This window comes from Colius striatus, chromosome 1 (assembly GCF_028858725.1).
Source record: "Colius striatus isolate bColStr4 chromosome 1, bColStr4.1.hap1, whole genome shotgun sequence".
In the NCBI taxonomy this organism is placed as follows: domain Eukaryota; kingdom Metazoa; phylum Chordata; class Aves; order Coliiformes; family Coliidae; genus Colius; species Colius striatus.
Genome location: NC_084759.1, coordinates 88,009,794 through 88,028,645, shown reverse-complemented (window position 1 = coordinate 88,028,645; position 18,852 = coordinate 88,009,794). Strand labels below are relative to the sequence as shown.

At 41.8% G+C, this 18,852-nt stretch overlaps 1 protein-coding gene across 1 annotated transcript in view; it reads left to right on the top strand.

Moving 5' to 3' along the window:
• Positions 1-6,016: 6,016 nt before the first annotated feature.
• Positions 6,017-18,852, top strand: part of MED14 (mediator complex subunit 14) — a 36,891-nt gene continuing 24,055 nt past the window's right edge. The window contains exons 1-8 of the mRNA XM_010205464.2: positions 6,017-6,440; positions 8,278-8,304; positions 14,157-14,262; positions 14,928-15,101; positions 15,861-15,990; positions 16,958-17,086; positions 17,442-17,549; positions 18,513-18,645. Of these exons, the coding sequence (XP_010203766.2) occupies positions 6,259-6,440; positions 8,278-8,304; positions 14,157-14,262; positions 14,928-15,101; positions 15,861-15,990; positions 16,958-17,086; positions 17,442-17,549; positions 18,513-18,645 (989 nt within the window). The 5' untranslated portion in view covers positions 6,017-6,258. The remainder of the gene's footprint in view (positions 6,441-8,277; positions 8,305-14,156; positions 14,263-14,927; positions 15,102-15,860; positions 15,991-16,957; positions 17,087-17,441; positions 17,550-18,512; positions 18,646-18,852) is intronic.

Sequence of the window (18,852 nt, the reverse complement as noted above, 5' to 3'; positions counted from 1 at the left end):
TTTTCTTTCATTTTCAATGGATAGTGAGTAGTCACTGGAGTTCACAAAGTCAACCAAGTTTGCAGCCACTCGGCTAAACACATCATCACCTCCTCAGTGCCTGGAGCCAAACCTGTTCTGGCATCCCCTTTTGTCAAAGCTGTCAACTTGAAGCTTTGTGACATAGGTAGAGTTTAGGTCAATTTCTCCCAGCTGCTACAAAAAGTGCTGCTCTAGCCTTTCCTGGGGGGAGGGGAAAAAATCCATTCTAGAAGCTGTGTAAAAATGAAACTTCTTGGATAGCATCTTAGCCCAGAAACTTCCCTCACATCCACAGTCTGGGTGGCGAACAACAGCTCTGGCATGATTCAGTGTCTCTACTTCTGAGGGTGAGGGTCGATATTTAAATGTTACCTGACCACAGCCGCATATCTACAAAGCACTTGCAGTAAGGCACGTTCTGGTACTCACTCCTGTCTTAAGAAAAATGTGAGAGCTTGCACTGTCTGAATGTTATTAGCCAGCAGCAGTTAAATGCAATTGAGCTGTCTACTTTTAAGTTTAGGACAGAATACTTCACAGCTGCAGTACTTCTCCCACGGGGTATGACTAATCAGATCTACTTCCCCAATATTCTCTCTTTAGGTGTTTGCACAGATAAATCCTTTTGGCCAAAAGTACTCTCATGTTGAAATAAATGCTCACTTTGTATTTTTCGAGCACACGTGTATTTTTTCAAATGCTGTCACGCTCAGGGACTGTTAGACAGGGAGAAATCACAGGTTATGGATGGTATTGTCAAGTTGTTCAAGTCACTGATTGAACAGTGCAATTCATCACTCCACTGCCATGTGCAAGACTAGGGGTTCTTTCTCTTTTGTTAGCTTTTCAAAGATGTGGCGTCCAGAAAGGATGTTACTGTTTTGGTCCTATTTCAGAATTATTTGTGAACTAAGCATTATTTTAACCCCAGCAAAAAAAAGAAATATATATCTATAAATGCAGCTTTTATGCTTGAAATAGCAAATTGAGTTGTAATTAACTTACAATAATATAAAAAATATACTCTTTTTGTATTTAAATGGAATTTAAAATTTACAGTGGATATCAACATTGTTAGCAAAGATGCCCAAAAAGAAGCTCAGACTGATACAGCTATGTTCAGCATCTAAAAAATAATCCATTTTGCATTATTATAAGGGGACTTCTGTAAATTGAAAGAAAATCAAAGATTCTATTTTATGATTTGGAGAATGTTTCTTTTCTTAAGTTGTTCACAGCATATAATTAGAACTGTAGTGTACTTTACTACACGCTGCACAAGAGAGTCTCTGTCTTGCAGTGGCACACTGTCTCACAAACCAGGAGTGACTGACAGAGACTCCTCAATCTGTTACTAAATGTTTTCTACTGCTCCAAAAAATACTTGGCAAACTTAATCCTACAAACAAAGCAGAGAAAAAAAGAAATGTAACTTATAATTTTAAAACGTATAGGTTGTTTGTTATTTGAAGGGTTTTATTGGTTCTCTTTGTAGCCCTTTTTATAAACAGGAAGAGAAGCAGAGCACTTGTGCAGTCACCAGCTATGAACCCCCTTCCTCTAACACACACACATGCACACACACACTCTGTAGGTACAAAAGCCCTGTACAATTTACAGACCAGTGATTTGTGTCATGGAGTACTGAGCTGTCAGCAAATAACGTAACCACTAATAAAGATATGGGCCATAAAACCACCTGTGATTAAAAGGTCATTGGCAGTTTTCAACTGGACTTTTATCATAACATCATAGAAAAAGCCTCATGTTCGTGCAAGTGCTACAGTGGAAAAGTCTAAACATTTTTTTTGGCTATTGGTATGTGTTTGATTCATGGTATCTCATTAGAATTTAAATACATGCCTTAACTTTTATTGAATGCAAGGCTGAAGCTTTCTAAGTTCATAATAAGCAGCACTGCAAAAACTGATATAATGTGTGGGTTCTCTACCACACCATATCTGATTCTCTGATGTCTTCTGAAAAAGATGAAAGATACCACACTCTTATTATTTATACAGGCATTTGGATACAACACGGCTTAAATTTCACTGTGAGGGCGAGGGAGCCCTGGCACAGGCTGCCCAGGGACGGTGTGGAGTCTCCTCTGGAGGTTTTCAAAACCCACCTGGATGCATTCCTGTGTGATCTGATTGAGGTGGACCTGCCTGAGCAAGGGGTTGGACTAGATGATCTCAAAAAGTCCCTTCCAATCCCTGCCATTCTGTGACTCTCTGATTCTATGAAATATTGCAACACTTCATAAATCAAATGATTAACAAGAAATCTTTGCACTTTAGTCATGTGCTTTTATTTTTCATTATTAAAAGAATGCTTAAATATCGAGTTCGGAAGTGTCTACGTGACCAAACACTGCTCTGATAAAAAAAGACTGTCAGAGAAATGGAATGACCAAGCTGTAAGCCACATGAGTACAGGATAGCTAGAAAGCCGTCTCATAGAATGTGACATGGTCTACCTCCCTCCCACTGAACATTTGTCCCATGGCTCCAAAGAACAGTAAATGTTTAACTTCTCAGGAAACAGAAAGTCATCTGGTGTCCTTTCTATTAGCTCTGTAACAGTCAGCTCCATGGATAAATAGCAACAGGTTTTGATCCACCAACAAATCCCTCCCTGAAGATAGGCTTCTAGGCTCCCCATTAAGGCCACAAAGAGGGGACGATTTAAAATATTGAGTACATGATTGCTTAAATATCCACATACAGGGGAGTGCAACCACTAGCATAGCTATTTCACAAGTGAGGAAGCTGAGGCACGGAGAAGAAACGGCATGCCTGGAGTCACAAAGTGTATTGATAAAAACGTTGGAAGGAGAAGCTGACGTTCAGGCCTCTCAGTAACATCTGGACTAGCAAGATCTGGGCTGGAAATGCCTAGCCTTTCTTGAGCTCAAAACTCCTTTCAGACAGACTAAGCGGTGCTTTAAACCAGCAGTATAGTTCTGACCTGACAGCCATCTGTCACACAGCAGAGGACATGGCATGACACCTAGAGAGGCTACAATGCTAGGCAGCCCCTTGAGAGGGCATCACCCTGATTCCCCAGTGTGCCCACCACATCCTCCTGCCAGGCACTTCCCTGGTTCTGCTGAGGCTCTGAGACCCTCCCTGTGCTCTGCTGTGAGATAAGCCAGGTAGAGCCACAGCAAGCTAAGTGTACGGACAAGCCACTCCCCACATACCAGGTCACTCAGTTGGACAGGTGTAACGCCACACGGCATGTGTTTGTGATGTACTGCCACTCTGCAGGAAAGCCCAAGGCAAGAGCCAGCTTGAGGCATAGAGTCATAGAATCATTCATTACTAGAGAGAAGAGATCGATTCTCACCTCAATACAAGTCCCCTTTCAAGTAGTTACAGAGAGTGATCACGTCTCCCCTCAGCCTCATCTTGTCCAGGCTAAATGTCCCCAGACCCTTCACCAGCTTGACTGCCCATCTCTCGACACACTCCAGCACCTCAATGTCTTTCTTATAGTGAGAGGCCCAGAACTGAACACAGTATTCGAGGTGTGGCCTCACCAGTGCCAAGTACAGGAAGTCGACCACTTCCTTGGTCCCACTGGCCATACTATTTCTGACAGAAGCCAGGATGCCATTGGCCTTCTTGGCCTCTTGGGCACATTGTTGGCTCATATTCAGCTGTCTGTCAACCAACACCCCCAGGTCCTTTTTCACTGGACAGCTTTCCAGCCATTCTGTCCCAAGCTTGTAGCGTTGCCTGGGCAGCCTGTACAGCAACACACAGGGGCTGGCCTGCCAGCATGGAATTAACGCTCTGTCTTGCTCAACACACCATTTTATGCTCCACCACAGAGGCTATGGGAGAGCTTGCTTGCCAACAAAGCTAATCCTTGTCAGTTGGCAACTGGCTCATAACCTGGAGCAAGAAACATGCTCCCTGTAGGAATATAACTGATTATTCTTGTCACTGGCAGTGATTTAAAAAAAATATATTATTACACTGTTGATTACATACTTCTCAGACTGACAAATGCTTCCTTTTTATTTTTTACTTTCCCCTTGGAAAGAGATGACAGGTTTTAAAAAGTCTACATTTAATACAAAACAAGTAGGATCTTTTCTTTTTGCTAAACTTCGAGAAGTTTGGATATTTTTGACCATGTTACAGGGAATTTTTTGTAATCATAAGGCAAGAATTTATGATCTAACACTTGAGTGAATCATGGTACAAAACACTCAGGATTTATACTGTTTCCTTACACGGTCCACTTTGGTAATCAGTACACACACTATATTTTATTTTTTTAAAAAGCCATCTTCAGTTGTTTACAGACCTTTCTTCTGTCACCCTTCAGAAGTGTCAGTTTATAGAATTATAGAATCATCACGGTTGGAAAATACGTTTAAGATCAAGTCTAACCACTAACCTAACACTGCCAAGTCCACCACTAAACCACATCCCTGAGAGCCTCTTCTACACATTTTTCAAATATCTCTAGGGATGGTGACTCCATCACCTCCCTGAGCAGCCTGTTCCAAGGCTTAACAACCCACTCAGTGAAAAAGTTCTTCCTAATCTCCAATTTAAACCTCCCCCGGTGCAATTTGAGGCCATTTCCTCTTATCATTCACTACTGGCAAAGACACCAACCCCGGCCTCATTACAACACCCTTTCAGGTAACTGTAGAGTCATCATGTCTGCTCTCAGCCTCCTCTTCTCCAGATTAAACAAACCCCGCTCCCTCAGCTGCTCCTCATAAGATTTGTTCTCCAGACCCTTCACCATCTTTGTTGCCTATCTCTGAACATGCTCTGCCACCTCAATGTCTTTCTCATAGTGAGGGGCCGAAAACTGAACAGAGTATTCAGGATGCAGTCTCATCAGTGCCGAATACAGGGAGCCAATCACTTCCCTGCTCCTGCTGACCACACTATTTCTGAAACAAGCCAGGATGCCATTGGCCCTCTTGGCCATCTGGGCACACTGCTGGCTGTCAACCAGGACTCCCAGGTCCTTTCCTGCAGGACAGCTTTTGACATACTCTGCCCCCAGCCTTTAGTGTTGCATGTGGTTGTTGTGGCCCAAATTCAGGACCCAGCACTTGGCCTTGTAGAACCCCATGTGATTGCCTTCAACTTATCCATCCAGCCTCTCCAGGTCCCTCTGAAGGGCAGTTAATCTAAAAGACCGAAATATGTGAAAGTTCCCACGGCTTTGTGTTGATCACTAGCTCTTATTGATCGCTCTGCAGCCTATTGCTCCGTTTCCTGGCATTAACAGACACCTCTAGTCTTAATTACCTGACATTGCTTTGCACCTCTCAGGAATGCTTCACATATCCTAAGTCATTAGAAAGGGATTAGTCAACCCAGCACCTAACACAGACTGCTGTTTCCTTGACAGCCTAAAGAACGGTATCAAAGGCTCACTGAGAAGATAAGTCTCTAATCTGGCACTCCTTCGCCCCGCGTTTCAATAACGAGGCCAGACACAATGGGAGAGGCACCGCTGGTTCCCTCCCCCATTACAGACGTTTCACTGGGGCGCTGCCGAGAACCACCTCAGAGAAGGCAGCGAACTCCAGCCCTCGTCCCGACAGCTCATTCCCGAGCGCAGCGCCATTTCCCCTCCGGCAACCAGCTTCGGCCCCTCCAACCTCCCCCCTTGCCTTCCCGCCGGCAACAGGACGACTATCTCTCCTCCTCCAGCCCCGCCCGGCTGTGGGAGAGGTGTGGCGGGGCGGGCTGCGGGGCGGGCTACAGGCCAGCCCAGGGCAGGTCCGGGCAGCCGGCGGCCGCGCGCCCGCCCTCAGGCACCAACGGCCCCGCGGCCGCCGCCGCCCCCTGCCGGCCCCCGCTCGCTCGCGCGCGCTGCGCTCACCCCCCCCCCCCCCCCCGCGCCGGCCTCCCTGGCGTGTGCTCACCCTCCCCCCCGCGCCCCTCCGGCTTAGGCTTTCCCGGAAAGGTTCTCTTTCCGGTCCGCCACAGCTGTTCACTTCCGGTTCCGTGCCCCCAACATGGCGGCGGCCCCTGCGCCAAGCGGGCTCTGAGCGTTGCGGGAGCCCCTTCGGTTCCGTCGCCGCCCGCTGAAGCGCCGGGGCCCGCGCCCTCTCCCACCGCTGGCCTCCCCGCTTTCTCCGTGCGGGGCGAGTCGGGCCGGGTGCCAGGGCCATCGGGAGCGCCAGCCGCCCCGGGCTGCCGAGAGGTTCCTGCCTGGGGCTGAGGCGCCGCCGCCGCTGCTGCCGCCGCCATGGCGCCGGTGCAGCTGGAGAGCAACCAGCTGGTGCCGGCCGGCGGGGGCCCCGCGTCAGCCCCGGCCCCGCCGGCCCCCGGCGCCGTGACAGCCGCCGCCAGCCCCGGTTACCGGCTCAGCACGCTCATCGACTTCCTCCTGCACCGGACCTACGCCGAGCTCACTGTGCTGGCCGATTTGTGAGTGCCCCACGTTTTCCCCGACCCACTCTTGCTCCCTGCTCCCGCGCCTCGCCCTGCCCGGCGGCCAAGGCTAGCCGTCCCGCCTCCCAGCATCCCGGGAGGACGAGGAGGCCTCGCCAGGCATCTGTCCCGGACCCCAGCCGGGGCCGGAGTAGGGGGGTCGTGATTGCTCCTTCTGCCACGCTGGGGAGGTGACCTGTTTGTGCAGATTTGTCTCTGCATCGGGTAGTAATCGGGGGCTGGCGAGTGATCTGTCATACAGAGAGAAAATGATGGTGAGGAATGCAGAGCAGCTGAATGCAAACTGAACTCTGAAGTTCGCCCCCAAGTTATGGTCAAAAGCCCAACAGTGGTGTTTGTGTTGATATCAAAATATGTGAAACTGAAAAGCTTGAAACTAATATTTTTCAGATCCTGCAGTTCCTTGAGTTACTTGTGTAACATACCATTTCATTATTTGGGGTAGATAAGCTATTTACATTTACTTTGTGATGTGCAGTGCTGGTGGTGTTCTGTTTGAAGGAGCAAAACAAAGGAATCTTTTTGGTCCAAGAAAAACTTTCCTGAAAGCGTTTGGACTCTCAGTAAACTCGTTTCCCTTCTGCTTTGTTTAATCTTAGAGGTTCTTTTGGAGAACCTGTGTATTTTTAGAAATTACATATAGAACAAATGGAAAAAAAGAATAGGTGTAGTTCTTGTAAAATACCCTATCTGGTAAGTATGCAGATAGAGTTTTGTTTGATTTGGGGTTAAGAGTCTTTGAACTCTGGAAAGGAATGTTAGTTTGCTTTGGAAGAACTTCCAAAACATCATTCAGGAAGTCTTTCCTGTATGTTTCTGATCTATGTAGACAGTAATTGATACTCTGGATATTCTTGTAGAAGCGTGTGTCTGGGATGTCTTTAATTCTTGTTTTAAGGTATAGAACAGGGTCTTTTGAATTTAAGTACATAGTTGAGGTACCAAGTAAAATGAGTGGTGTGAACAGCACGTGGGCACTTGGATTCAACAAGTAGTTTAGAAGCTATGTGATGTCCCCTCTTAAAGCAGAGTGAGCTAGATTCTTCGTACCATATTTCGCCATAAAGTATGGATTTGGCTAGTAGAAAGCCCAGCTGGAAAGTATTGTCCTCCTTGCCTCCAACAAAATGACTTCTCACGCTAGAATAAATAAACATAGCTTTTTTAATTGAACACCTGTGGTACCTGTAGAATACTACAGAAATGCAGTAATTTCTGTGCACTAGTATCTATCACACAGGTTGATGGTAAAGTTCTGGAGCATGGCACTTCTCCACTTTTAGATTAATTAAAAATGGAAGAAAAACTTCTTTCAGGTTAGTTAGGGAACAGCCAGTTTTAGATGCAGATGTTCTAGGGTTACTGCTGTGACTCTAGTCATGGATGCTTGATGAGAGCCATGAGTTACAAAGCACAGGCAGTGATTCCACGTGGCTCACTAGGTGAGCAGATGTCTTGGGATTTCACCAACTTTTGTTGAGCTTGTAGGTAAATTTGACCAGTTGCAGCTTACCTGGTAGAGAGTAATGGCAAGTGCCCTGAGGTGCTGTTATCCACCTGATTTTACTTATCTCGCCCCCCCCCCCCGCCCCTTCTGCCCCAGCCCGCTTTTCCCCCTTAGGCTACCAAACTATCCTTTATCAAGCATGTCATTTCATTGTACTTAGGAAACATGTACAATCAGAAATGCTCTTGGTAGGTATATAGAAGTTCTTATATTTCAGTTAAAGGTTGCTAACAGAATCTCTAGTAGTCTGGAATGCAGTAGAACAGTATATAATATGCATTTTGTTTCTTTTTCTTTTCAATACAGGTTACCAAGGAAGACTGATATGGAAAGGTGAGTTACAGTAAGACAATCTGTAATGTATGTTAAAATATGGAACTCTGTTTAGGGTGTGAAGATTAATATAAAACTGTTTAAGTAAAATATCTCTCTGAATTTAAGTTTAAACTTTGTTTTTTAGATTTTATGCAAGAAAATAAGCCTTGTGTGTCTTGCTGTCACTACATAGTTTCAAAGTTTTTCTCAGTATCGTTGGCAATATTAGCTTTTGTTGGGTTGAGAGCTTTTTTGTGGTTGTTGCACTATTCAGTAACATGCTGTGACTGTTACAGTAGGTGAACTCTGTTAAGGGCATTTTTCTCTTTGTGAAAATTGTAGCAACGAAGGGACAGCAAAGCTGACATGAAAGGGAATTGGATAACTTAAATAGATTCTAGTTAGTGTGATAAAGAAACCTATTACTCAAAAGCAGTGGTTCAACAATGAAAGTAAAGTAAGCCCCTCTTTTCTGCTTTTTTTTTCTATGTTACCTGATCTTTCTTCCCTTGAACACTTTTTTTCTGCATCTGCTCTATGGATTTTAAAAGAGTGAAGATTATTACAGAACAAATGCAGGAGACCAGAACAGGCCTTCCCACCTCTTCCCCCCAACAAGTCGAAAGAATTTGATTTATTCCATTTTTATTTATTCTTTTGTTTCTTTGAATATTTTTTTATGGAAGTTGTCAGAAAATAGTTCCCTTTATTTATGTGGATATGCCGATTGACCTAATTTTCTTTGAACACCTTAGAGCACCTATGATATTTCTAAGATTGTTCTGTGTGCCAGGATGATCATTAATTCCAAAACTCACGTAACATGTTGTGGAATTAATCCCATTTTCAGGGAATTGTAACTTAGGATGTTGTAACTTAGACTTGTAACTTAGAATCATAGAATGGTAGAGGTTGGAAGGAAACTTTAGAGATCATCTAGTCCAATCCCCTGCTCAAACAGATCCACCTAGATCAGGTCGCACGGGAATGCGTCCAGGTGGGTTTTGAAGACCTCCAGAGAAGGAGACTCCACAGCCTCCCTGGGCAGCCTGTGCCAGGGCTTCCTCACCCTCACAGTGAAATAGTTTTTCTGTACGTTTAAATGGAACTTTTTGTGTTCCAGCTTCATCCCATTACCCCTTGTCCTGTCACCAGATACAACAGCAAAAAGTGATGCCCTTGTTCTCCTTTTCCTTATGCATAATATTTTCTGAGGAGAAACAATCTGGGGTTTGGTGGGATTTCAAATTTTTTTTAATTGTCACTCTATTTGCTGAGGAAATTGCAGTCAGCTTAGGTCCAGAGCTCCCATGTTCTGATGGGGAGACTTCTCTCATCTAGAGCAACAATTAAAAACCTAATGGATTATAGATAAAAGAGAACGAGAGCCTTCAATTGTTACAAAGAATGTTCTACAGTTGAAATTAAATGTTGACATTATTGTTAGCTTTAACTTACACTCATCTTGGTAAAGTGGCTTTCTAACTTTTGGAGGAAAATTATGAGGAACGTAGCTCAATTATCCAGATTATTCTATTTTTCCTAACTCTGAGAGCTATAATGGCAGCAGCAGTTGGTCTTCAAGCTCTGTTTCTTGAAGCTACCCTGGTGACATGGCATACATACTTTGGTGCGGATGTGATGGTTATTATCCTCTAATAAAGTTCACATAAAATCTAAGTTCATAACTACAGTGTCTTAGCTAACAGATGCCGTGATAAGAACATGGAAATTACACAGCCTAATATAATACATCTTTGCTTTGTAAATTATCATTTATCAGCTATCAATGATAGGGATAAATAACTTCTGCAACAAGAACTGGTTGGATTAAAAAAACATTAGTAGTGTGGTATAAAATTAATAGTGCTGAATTCTGGGGGAAATCCAGGGGCTTGCTTCTTGGGAACAGAGACCTCATTCACTATTCTTTATCTTTTCCTTTTTATCCTCCAATAAAATGCAATACATGGGAAACTTTCTCTAAATACAATCATGGCTCTATAAGATTTATCTGGAACTTGGATTTTAATGATTTTGCAAGGTGCTGTCTTCTGTTGTGGGGAAGTGGAAGGTAAAACCTTACACCTGCATTCCGGAATGAACCGTTCCAGCTGAGAAGTATTTGAAAGAGAAATATTGTTAAAATACCTCCAAGAACTGCAGAAACATTCTGTTTTCTTAAAACCAGGCAGTTTTATTGTTGGTTTTGCTGTTGTTAACGAACCAGACTGTTACTTCTAAAACTTGCAACAAAGATTCTGTCATCTACAGAAGACTGAAAAAAACCTCAAACATTCAGAGCTGTTGTAAAAACACATTATTCACGACTTCAGCAACACTGCAATTACACACTTGTTTTTTGCAAAACATTGAGTTTCGTCCTTTTCTAATGCCAAAGTGACCATTATACCACAACTTTCATAGACACAGATAATAATCTTCGTTGGAACAATGCTTTGAGGATACCTAATCCCCTGCTTGAAGTGAAAAACAGTTTCAAAGTTGATTTGGATTGCTCAGGGTCATATCCAGTTGAGTTTTAAATATCTTCAGAGGTAGAAATCCTCCAACCTTTCTGGGAAGTCTTTGACCACTTCACTCTGTGTTTCCTTGTTTTCCTAATGTCCAACTCATTTTCCGCTGTTCTACTTAGTGGCTGTTGCCCTTCAGCCTTTTGCACTTTTGAGTGGAGTCTGGTTCCACCTTCTTTATAAGACCCCTTTAGGTATTTGAAGATGGCAGTAGGATCTCACCATAGCCTTCTCCTTTTAAGCAGTTGCTTCTGCTTAACACACACCTTCCTCAGCCCCTCCTTGTATGTCACGTGTTCCAACCCCTCATCCACATTTACACAGCAATATCTTTCTTGGCTAGGGAGTATAAAACTGAACATAGGACTTCAGATATAGTGTCACAACTGCTGACTCAAGGTGAATGATCACCTTCCTTGAGTGAGGCCACATTGGTGTTAATACAGCCGGTCGTTGCTGCAAGGACACATTTGCTGATGCCTGTTCACCTGTCCACCAGGATCCCCAGGTCCACTTCTGCAGAGCTACTGCTTAGTACTTGCCCTGTGCCGTTACATGAGATTGATTGTTTCCAGATGCAGAACTTTGCATGTGGTTTTACTGAACTTCATGAGGTTCCTGTTAAGCAGTTCCTCCAGCCAACTGAGATCTTTCTGTGTGCTCCCACCAATTTGACATCACCTGTGAACTTCGAAAGAGTGCATTCCTTCACCAGCATTAAAGAAGTCTAGTCCATCACAGCCTTTTATTCCTTGCAGTCCAGATAGTTTTCCACCTAACTTGTAGTCTGCTTACCCATGCCACACCTCACCAGCTTGGCTTCAAGGATATTATGGGAGATCTTCTTAAAAGCTATGCAAAAGTCAGTGTAAATGCATCTTCTTCTCCACTTGATCAGAGAGCTGTTCATCCTATAGAAGGCAATTGTGTAGACCAGGGGTGGTTTGCCTTTGGAAAATCTCTGCTGGCTCTTCCCAGGCTACTTTCATGTTTGGTAAATATCTGGACATAGCTTCTGGAAATATTTGTTCTACAACTTTCCTTCTTAACTGAGCTTAGGCCAACTGGCCTATAGGTCACTAGATTCTTCTTGTCCTTGAAGAAGGGTATGGTGTTTGCCTTTTTCCAGGCATCAAGAGCTTTGATCACCATGTCCTTTTGAAAATTTTAGGGCGCAACTTTACAGTGGCATAGGTCAGCTCTGTCAGCACCTTTGGATGCATCCCATCTCCTTCAATGGACTTAAGCAGTCCTTAACTTGATATCTTCTACTGTAGCTAATGCTTCACCCCTCCAAACTCAGCCTCTAGTCTGAAGGATCTGAAACCCCTGAGATCAGAACTTACATGTAAAGACCAAGGTAAAGAATGCACTGAGTACTGTGGTCATTAGAAAGATTTTTAATGTGCTTTACTTTGCTTTTACAAGTCTTGTAAATATACTCTTTTGCTTAATTTTCATCTTCCTTGAATAATTTTTTTTTGTGCAGCCTGACATAAGGTCCTATATCTATAGTAAAAGACAAAGGAACACAGCAAAGACTTCAGGTTCTTAGTTGAGAAGTAGGTGGATTTGAATTCCCTGTGCAGGTGTCATTCAGCGATGATGGTGGCAGTTCTAGCAGCAGGATTTTGTCAAATGGAAGTAACAAATCTTCTATAACTTCAGACCCATGATATTAACAGAACAGTTACTGGAATACTGTGTCTAACTTTGTCAATAATGTAGTTATTAAATTGATGTACTTTTTTTCCTGGTTTTGGGGGAAGTCATCTGTTTTTGATTTCCAGTCACAGAACATCAGTTTGATGTTTCTTGTTATCATGCCATTTTCACCACAGAAGTTTGATTGACATAACTACTAGATTTTAGCAACTTCTGTATGGAGTTTGTCTGAGGGGTTACTGACTAGTCTCACAGTAGACATCTTTCAAATCCTATGAAGTGTTTCTGAGTCTTTTAAAATTCTTAACATCTTGTTTTTGTAGTGTGTGGCTACTGTTAGAGCAGTATGTACATATAACAGCTTGGTCACTGCTTGAAATCTTAATATTAGGCTGAATGTCATTCTAAAATATATGCCTTGAAACATGGAGAAGTTACTGGCTTAACACCCAAGTTCATGCGTGAGGTTCATAGGTAATGCAAGCAAATGCATTGCATGGTATTAGTTGTTCTTGTGGCCTGAATCTGCCACAGATTATGCTTCTTGCACACACAGAAAACTTAGCTACATTACACCAACACTTTGAGCAGAAACAAGGTCTATCTGTGTTACAAGCATGTGTTTTACAGTTTAGGATCAGAAGGAGGTGCATCATCTGTTTGGTAGAGGCCAGTATGTGTTGCACTGTTCTTTTTATCCAAATGCTTTTGTTACTTTAGAAAACTATATCAAGTAACGTGTTGAGTTTGGTGTTTTGTTGGGGTTTTTTTTCAAATTAACTGGAAAACCATGGTGAAGTTAGTCCATTAAACATGTAGAAAGGGAAGAAAACCTCTATAAACAGTAGCTGAAACAGTATTTCAGAGCGTATGGTATTACAGATCTACATTGTAGATCTATGTGTCTCGTCTAATGCATCTACAACGTAGATCCGTAAGGAAGGAGGAAAATCTGGGTATGCCCCTATAACATTTTTTTTTAAGAAAGATATTTTGTAAGACACGTAAACGTCTAATTTAGACCATCTCCTACAAAGCACAGTGAGAAGAATATCTACTATTAGTCATTTCTCTTTATCCCAGTTTCTTTACAAGGCGTGAATTGAGAGGGAAGTAAAAGCGTGAGGGGTTTTTTGTGTTCTTCACCACCACCACCCTATTTCCTGGCAAAACAGGAGCATGTTGTAATATACTGTGTAGAGATATCTTAAAATTACTAGAGTTACATTTTATTTAGTATCTTGATTGTTTTTTAAAGTTTAATGTCAGTGTAATGTGACTGCCTGGGCTTAGGTATGTTGCATTGTCTACTTTAAACTTCATCATAAACCTTGGTGAAATCCTGTAAAAGGTACAAAATATTTCAGTTGAGTTTGCCATGGAATTCTTTCTCTTAAAATCAGTGATTAATTAATGCAAATATGCTTTTTTGGTTTCCCAGACAGTCTTGGTTGGTTAGAACCTTTAGATGTTGTTAGCATTTAGGTATTCAGAAGTGAGCTTTATTCTCCCCACTATGTTCTAATCAAACAAGCACTACATTAGTGATGCCTCCATTAACAGGATTAGAAATGATCGTTACAGCTTTTTTTTCCTTATTGGCACAGAGTTAAATTGCATCTTTATTATATAGCTGAGCACTGGCTTAATATACATTTGTGTTTTTTCCAGAAAAATAGAAATAGTGCAGTTTGCAAGCCGCACTCGTCAGCTGTTTGTTCGTTTGCTGGCCTTAGTCAAATGGGCTAATAATGCTGGAAAGGTGGAAAAATGTGCGGTAAGTCAGCAACAGAGTTTGGTATGAAGTAATCTCTTAAATGATACGGGATTGTGGTACACACTCTTAACTTCTTCTTACTGTAGAAGTGTTTTTTAAAAAGCCCGTTTCATAGGAAAATGAATATTAAATTATAACCAGTTTACCTCTATTTATAAATGATATAGTTTTGACTTTTAATGTTTTATGTTCTCAAAAACTCATCCGTAGCAAAAAAGTCCACACATAGTTTGAGGAGTGCTTTGGGATTAGGTGATAGGACAGGGAAGATGGAGCTCTCAGTGTATTAGTTCTTACATCGCTTTCATCCTGCTTGGGGTTAAATAATAATAAAATCCAGAATGTTGCAAAAGAAACAAGCCCTGCGTGAGTACAAACAAGTATGGTTGCATTCCTCTAGCAATCATCAGATAAAGAGCTGTGAAGCTTAACATATCCTACACAGCAGCAGAAATGGCATGTGGATTTGAAATGCCCTTGCATGCCAATGTAAGAAATACCCAGAATATTCACTCTTTCTTTGTTTTGTAGATGTGATTACTTGAACTGTAGGATAAAATCATCTCGGTCATGTGCACGGTGAATTGAATATAAAGGGGCATTAATTTGTGTGGTTTTTTTGGACACACAACTTTATTTTTTCTTTCCCTTCTTGTCTTCCACAGATGATATCAAGCTTTTTAGATCAGCAAGCCATTCTATTTGTGGACACTGCGGATCGTCTGGCATCGCTAGCTAGAGATGCTTTGGTTCATGCTCGGCTGCCTAGTTTTGCTATCCCATATGCTATCGATGTTCTGACAACTGGATCATACCCACGTCTGCCTACCTGCATTAGGGTAAACAATGCTTCCATATGTCTGGGATGGGGGGGGCCATGGGGAGAAAACCCTGTACAGTATCAAGTGCATGTTAATGAAACTAATTGTCTATGTGCAAATGGAACAGTAATTTAATACAGGCCTAGGGCCAAGTCTCTCTAGTATTAGTCTCATGCAGAGCACTTCCTATTTGAACAAGTTATGCTTGCCCAGTAAAACATTCTCTCTGTTTAAACTAGGATGAATGTAGTAGCAACTCTTCTTGATTGATTCTTTAAGTATTTGCATACTAGACAAATGGATTGTGAAAATTTGAGATACTGACATCCATGGGTTTTAGAGGTTTTGTCTGTATTTGGAAATGTACTGAAATATTTAACAGCTCTCTAATGCTGCTGCCTCTTCTTTCTGTTTCAATGCAGAGTTACAGATTTTGTGAAATGATATAAGCAGTAGTACCTGTGACTTATACCTGTTGCTGCAGATAAGGATTGGCTTTCAAATCTCAGTATTTAAAAGCAAGCTTTGTCTAATGTAAGGCCATTAATTTATTTAATTGATCCAAGTTGAGCAAATTTAGTCAGCAGACAATCTTGGGTACAATATGAACAACTAGTAAAGAAATCTGAGTGTAAGATATAAAACTTCATTTGCCCATAATGGCCTGTAGTGTTTATGTTTTCAGACCTCTAGTCTGGTTAGTTTTCACCATTGCTACAGTCAATGTATGTCAATGATGTTTGAGATAAGTAGGCTTGTTTGTGTTTATTTTAACAGGATAAAATAATCCCTCCCGACCCAATAACAAAGAGTGAGAAACAAACCACACTTCATCAGCTAAACCAGATTCTTCGACATCGACTAGTGACTACAGATCTCCCTCCACAGCTGGCAAATCTTACAGTTGGTAAGAACTTGAATTACTTTTTGAAGAGTACATTATGTATTCTTATCTGATGTAAAATTGTTGCTTCAGTACTAAAGCAAAGCTAAACATAGCTTAAGTGAGACCATTAGGCATGCTTCATCCATTAAGACCAGGATCCTGTCTCTGTATGAGAGTAAAATAAGTGGTTTTCTCTATTATTTACTTGCAAGAAGAAATCCCATGCAGGTAATGGCAAAAGGTTGTAGATGTTATCTTGCTCTTGTAGATGTCTATAGGAATATATCTGTATGTCTGGAATTGTAAAGGCATATAGTGTGTTAAGTGATTGAGAAGAAATTTGATCTGCAGGTTGTAGTAAGGACTCATACGAAATTGTTTGCTCTGCCACTCATTCTCTTTATGACCTAGTTTTGACAGTCTTTGGTCCCAGTTCTTGAAACTAATAGCAGTGCTCACAAAGATTTGAAGATATGTACGTCAATTAGATAAATAGTGTGCATGTATTATGCAAAATATTATCCTCTTCACATGTAAAATTAAGTTATAATATTTTAATGTGAAGTAAATGGTTTGCATTAAGATGTGTTTCCAGGGCTAAATTTCAGCCTGGACTGGGATTATGTTCTAAACCTCTCGTGATTATTGCTTAAAGTGTTCATTCTTAGTACAGCAGAGAGTTGGAAAAATTAAGCCAGATGTCTTGTTTGTGTAACTTGTCAGACTAGTAGTCAGCTCAATGATAGTCTGTATTATACTAACACAAGTATTAATAAGTTATCATGACTAAAGTACTGCTGTTCTGGACAGTTCAGGACAGTTTGGCATGTCTGTCCGTGCTGCCTATTAACATTGGTTCTGTTGAAAAATTTTCTGTGAAATCTTCAGAGTTGCACAGAAAGGTGTGCAACAAAGCAGCTGCCGTAGGGAAGTTATTTTGAGGCATCTTAGGAGACCAAGTGAAGTAACACATAATTTTCTTCCTTAGCCAACGGCCGTGTGAAGTTCAGAGTTGAGGGTGAGTTTGAGGCCACCTTGACAGTGATGGGTGATGACCCTGACATCCCTTGGCGCCTTCTCAAACTGGAAATTTTGGTTGAAGACAAGGAAACTGGTGGTAAAATGTCAAACTTTTATGTTTTCTTTTTAACATGATATTCACTTCTGATGCTGTATAAGCCTTGTTTGTACTGGGTCTTTTGCACATCACAGCTTAAGATTGTGTAGCTGTATATACTTGTCCTATTTTCACCTTACTCTGTATGCTTTTAACATCTTGACAGTGTGGTAGACTGAGTGAAATTTCCAGAGTAAACCAAGGATTTTGTGGTTGAGTGTTTTTGTTAGAAATTGTGATATGAAAATTGTTCAGTACATGAGTGCGTTTGTCTTTTTAATTTAATATTTTATTTAATTATTTAAAATGCCTAGTTTCCTGATGTCTAATGTGAATTATTTTTTGTTCATGAAAGATGGTCGAGCCTTAGTTCACAGTATGCAGATCAACTTCATTCATCAGCTAGTCCAGTCACGGCTGTTTGCTGATGAAAAGCCACTTCAGGACATGTACAGCTGCTTGCGTATCCTTCTGAAAGTTGCTTCTGAATAATGTAGCCTTGCTCCTCCTAGTAGCTGGAGGCCAAGAAAGATGGATTCCTTGTTAAGCTAAGGGGTAATATCTGGGCATGGAGTAAAAATGATGGCCTTACAAACAGTTATTCTCAGGTGCCAGCACGTAAAATTTGATTTTGTACGCTTAATCAGCAAAGATAAAGGTGAGGTACCCAAGACATAGGGTTGTGTGGTAGGCAAGTGCAGCAGCAGCTGGCTGCATGTAGAATCATAAAATCGTTTCAGCTGGAAAAGACCTTTAAGACCATCGAGTCCAGCCTTTGTCCCAGCCCTATCAACCACTAGACCATTTCCCTAAGTGCAGCATCCACCTATCTCTTAAACACTTTCAAGGACAGTGACTCCACCACCTCCCTGGGCAGACCATGCCATTTCAGAGGTAGAATACTTGGAAGGTACAGGAGCTGACAATTCCTGCCACCAAGAACCTCAGTAAGGTGATGTAGTGTATTAACTGTATTGCACCCATGTGAATAATAAAATGAGATACAGCATGTGTAGGAAGTAGTGCAGTGATTGTCAGTGAGCAAATTGCTTGACAATGTGAAATAGTTTTCAGTGAATAGGTTTCTGCAGAAACAAACAGAATCATGTTGTTTTAGGGTGACCATAGGAGGTGGGGTTAGTGGTAACTATGGAGTGAATTGAATTGCTATGTTACTAATCTTCTTTTTCTGAAAAGATGATCAGAGCTAAAATCTATAAAATGAAGTGTCTATTGTGACATTCCTGTCTAACACCCTGCCCTGGACAGACTCACTTAGAGAAATATTTGATGTTGTTTGTATGTCTTTAACTCTGGATTTGTACCTTAGTGTATTTTCAGACAACATCTTGTCTAACTTTTTGTGATTTACGTAGTCTACATAGATTGTTTGGAGGTCTTATGTTTTCTTAACTCGGTTTGTTAGACTCCTTCTGCTTAGCACTTCAGTTGGAAGTCTTGCATTCACAAACACTAATGCTGATTCGAGAGCGCTGGGGTGACCTTGTGCAAGTGGAACGATATCATGCAGGGAAATGCCTCTCACTCTCTGTTTGGAAGTAAGTTAATTTTTAAAGAGCCATTGACAAACAAGGAATGAAATAATAGGAGGCTTTTGATTTACTAAGCTTGAACCAGAATTTTCAGAATTGTACTTGTCTTTTTGATGTGAGCCTCCTAAACTCTTGTAATTCTTGTACCTAAACATGTTGCTTGACTAGCAAAGAAGTGAGAGGTGTACATTTATGTACAAGAGAACAATGGAT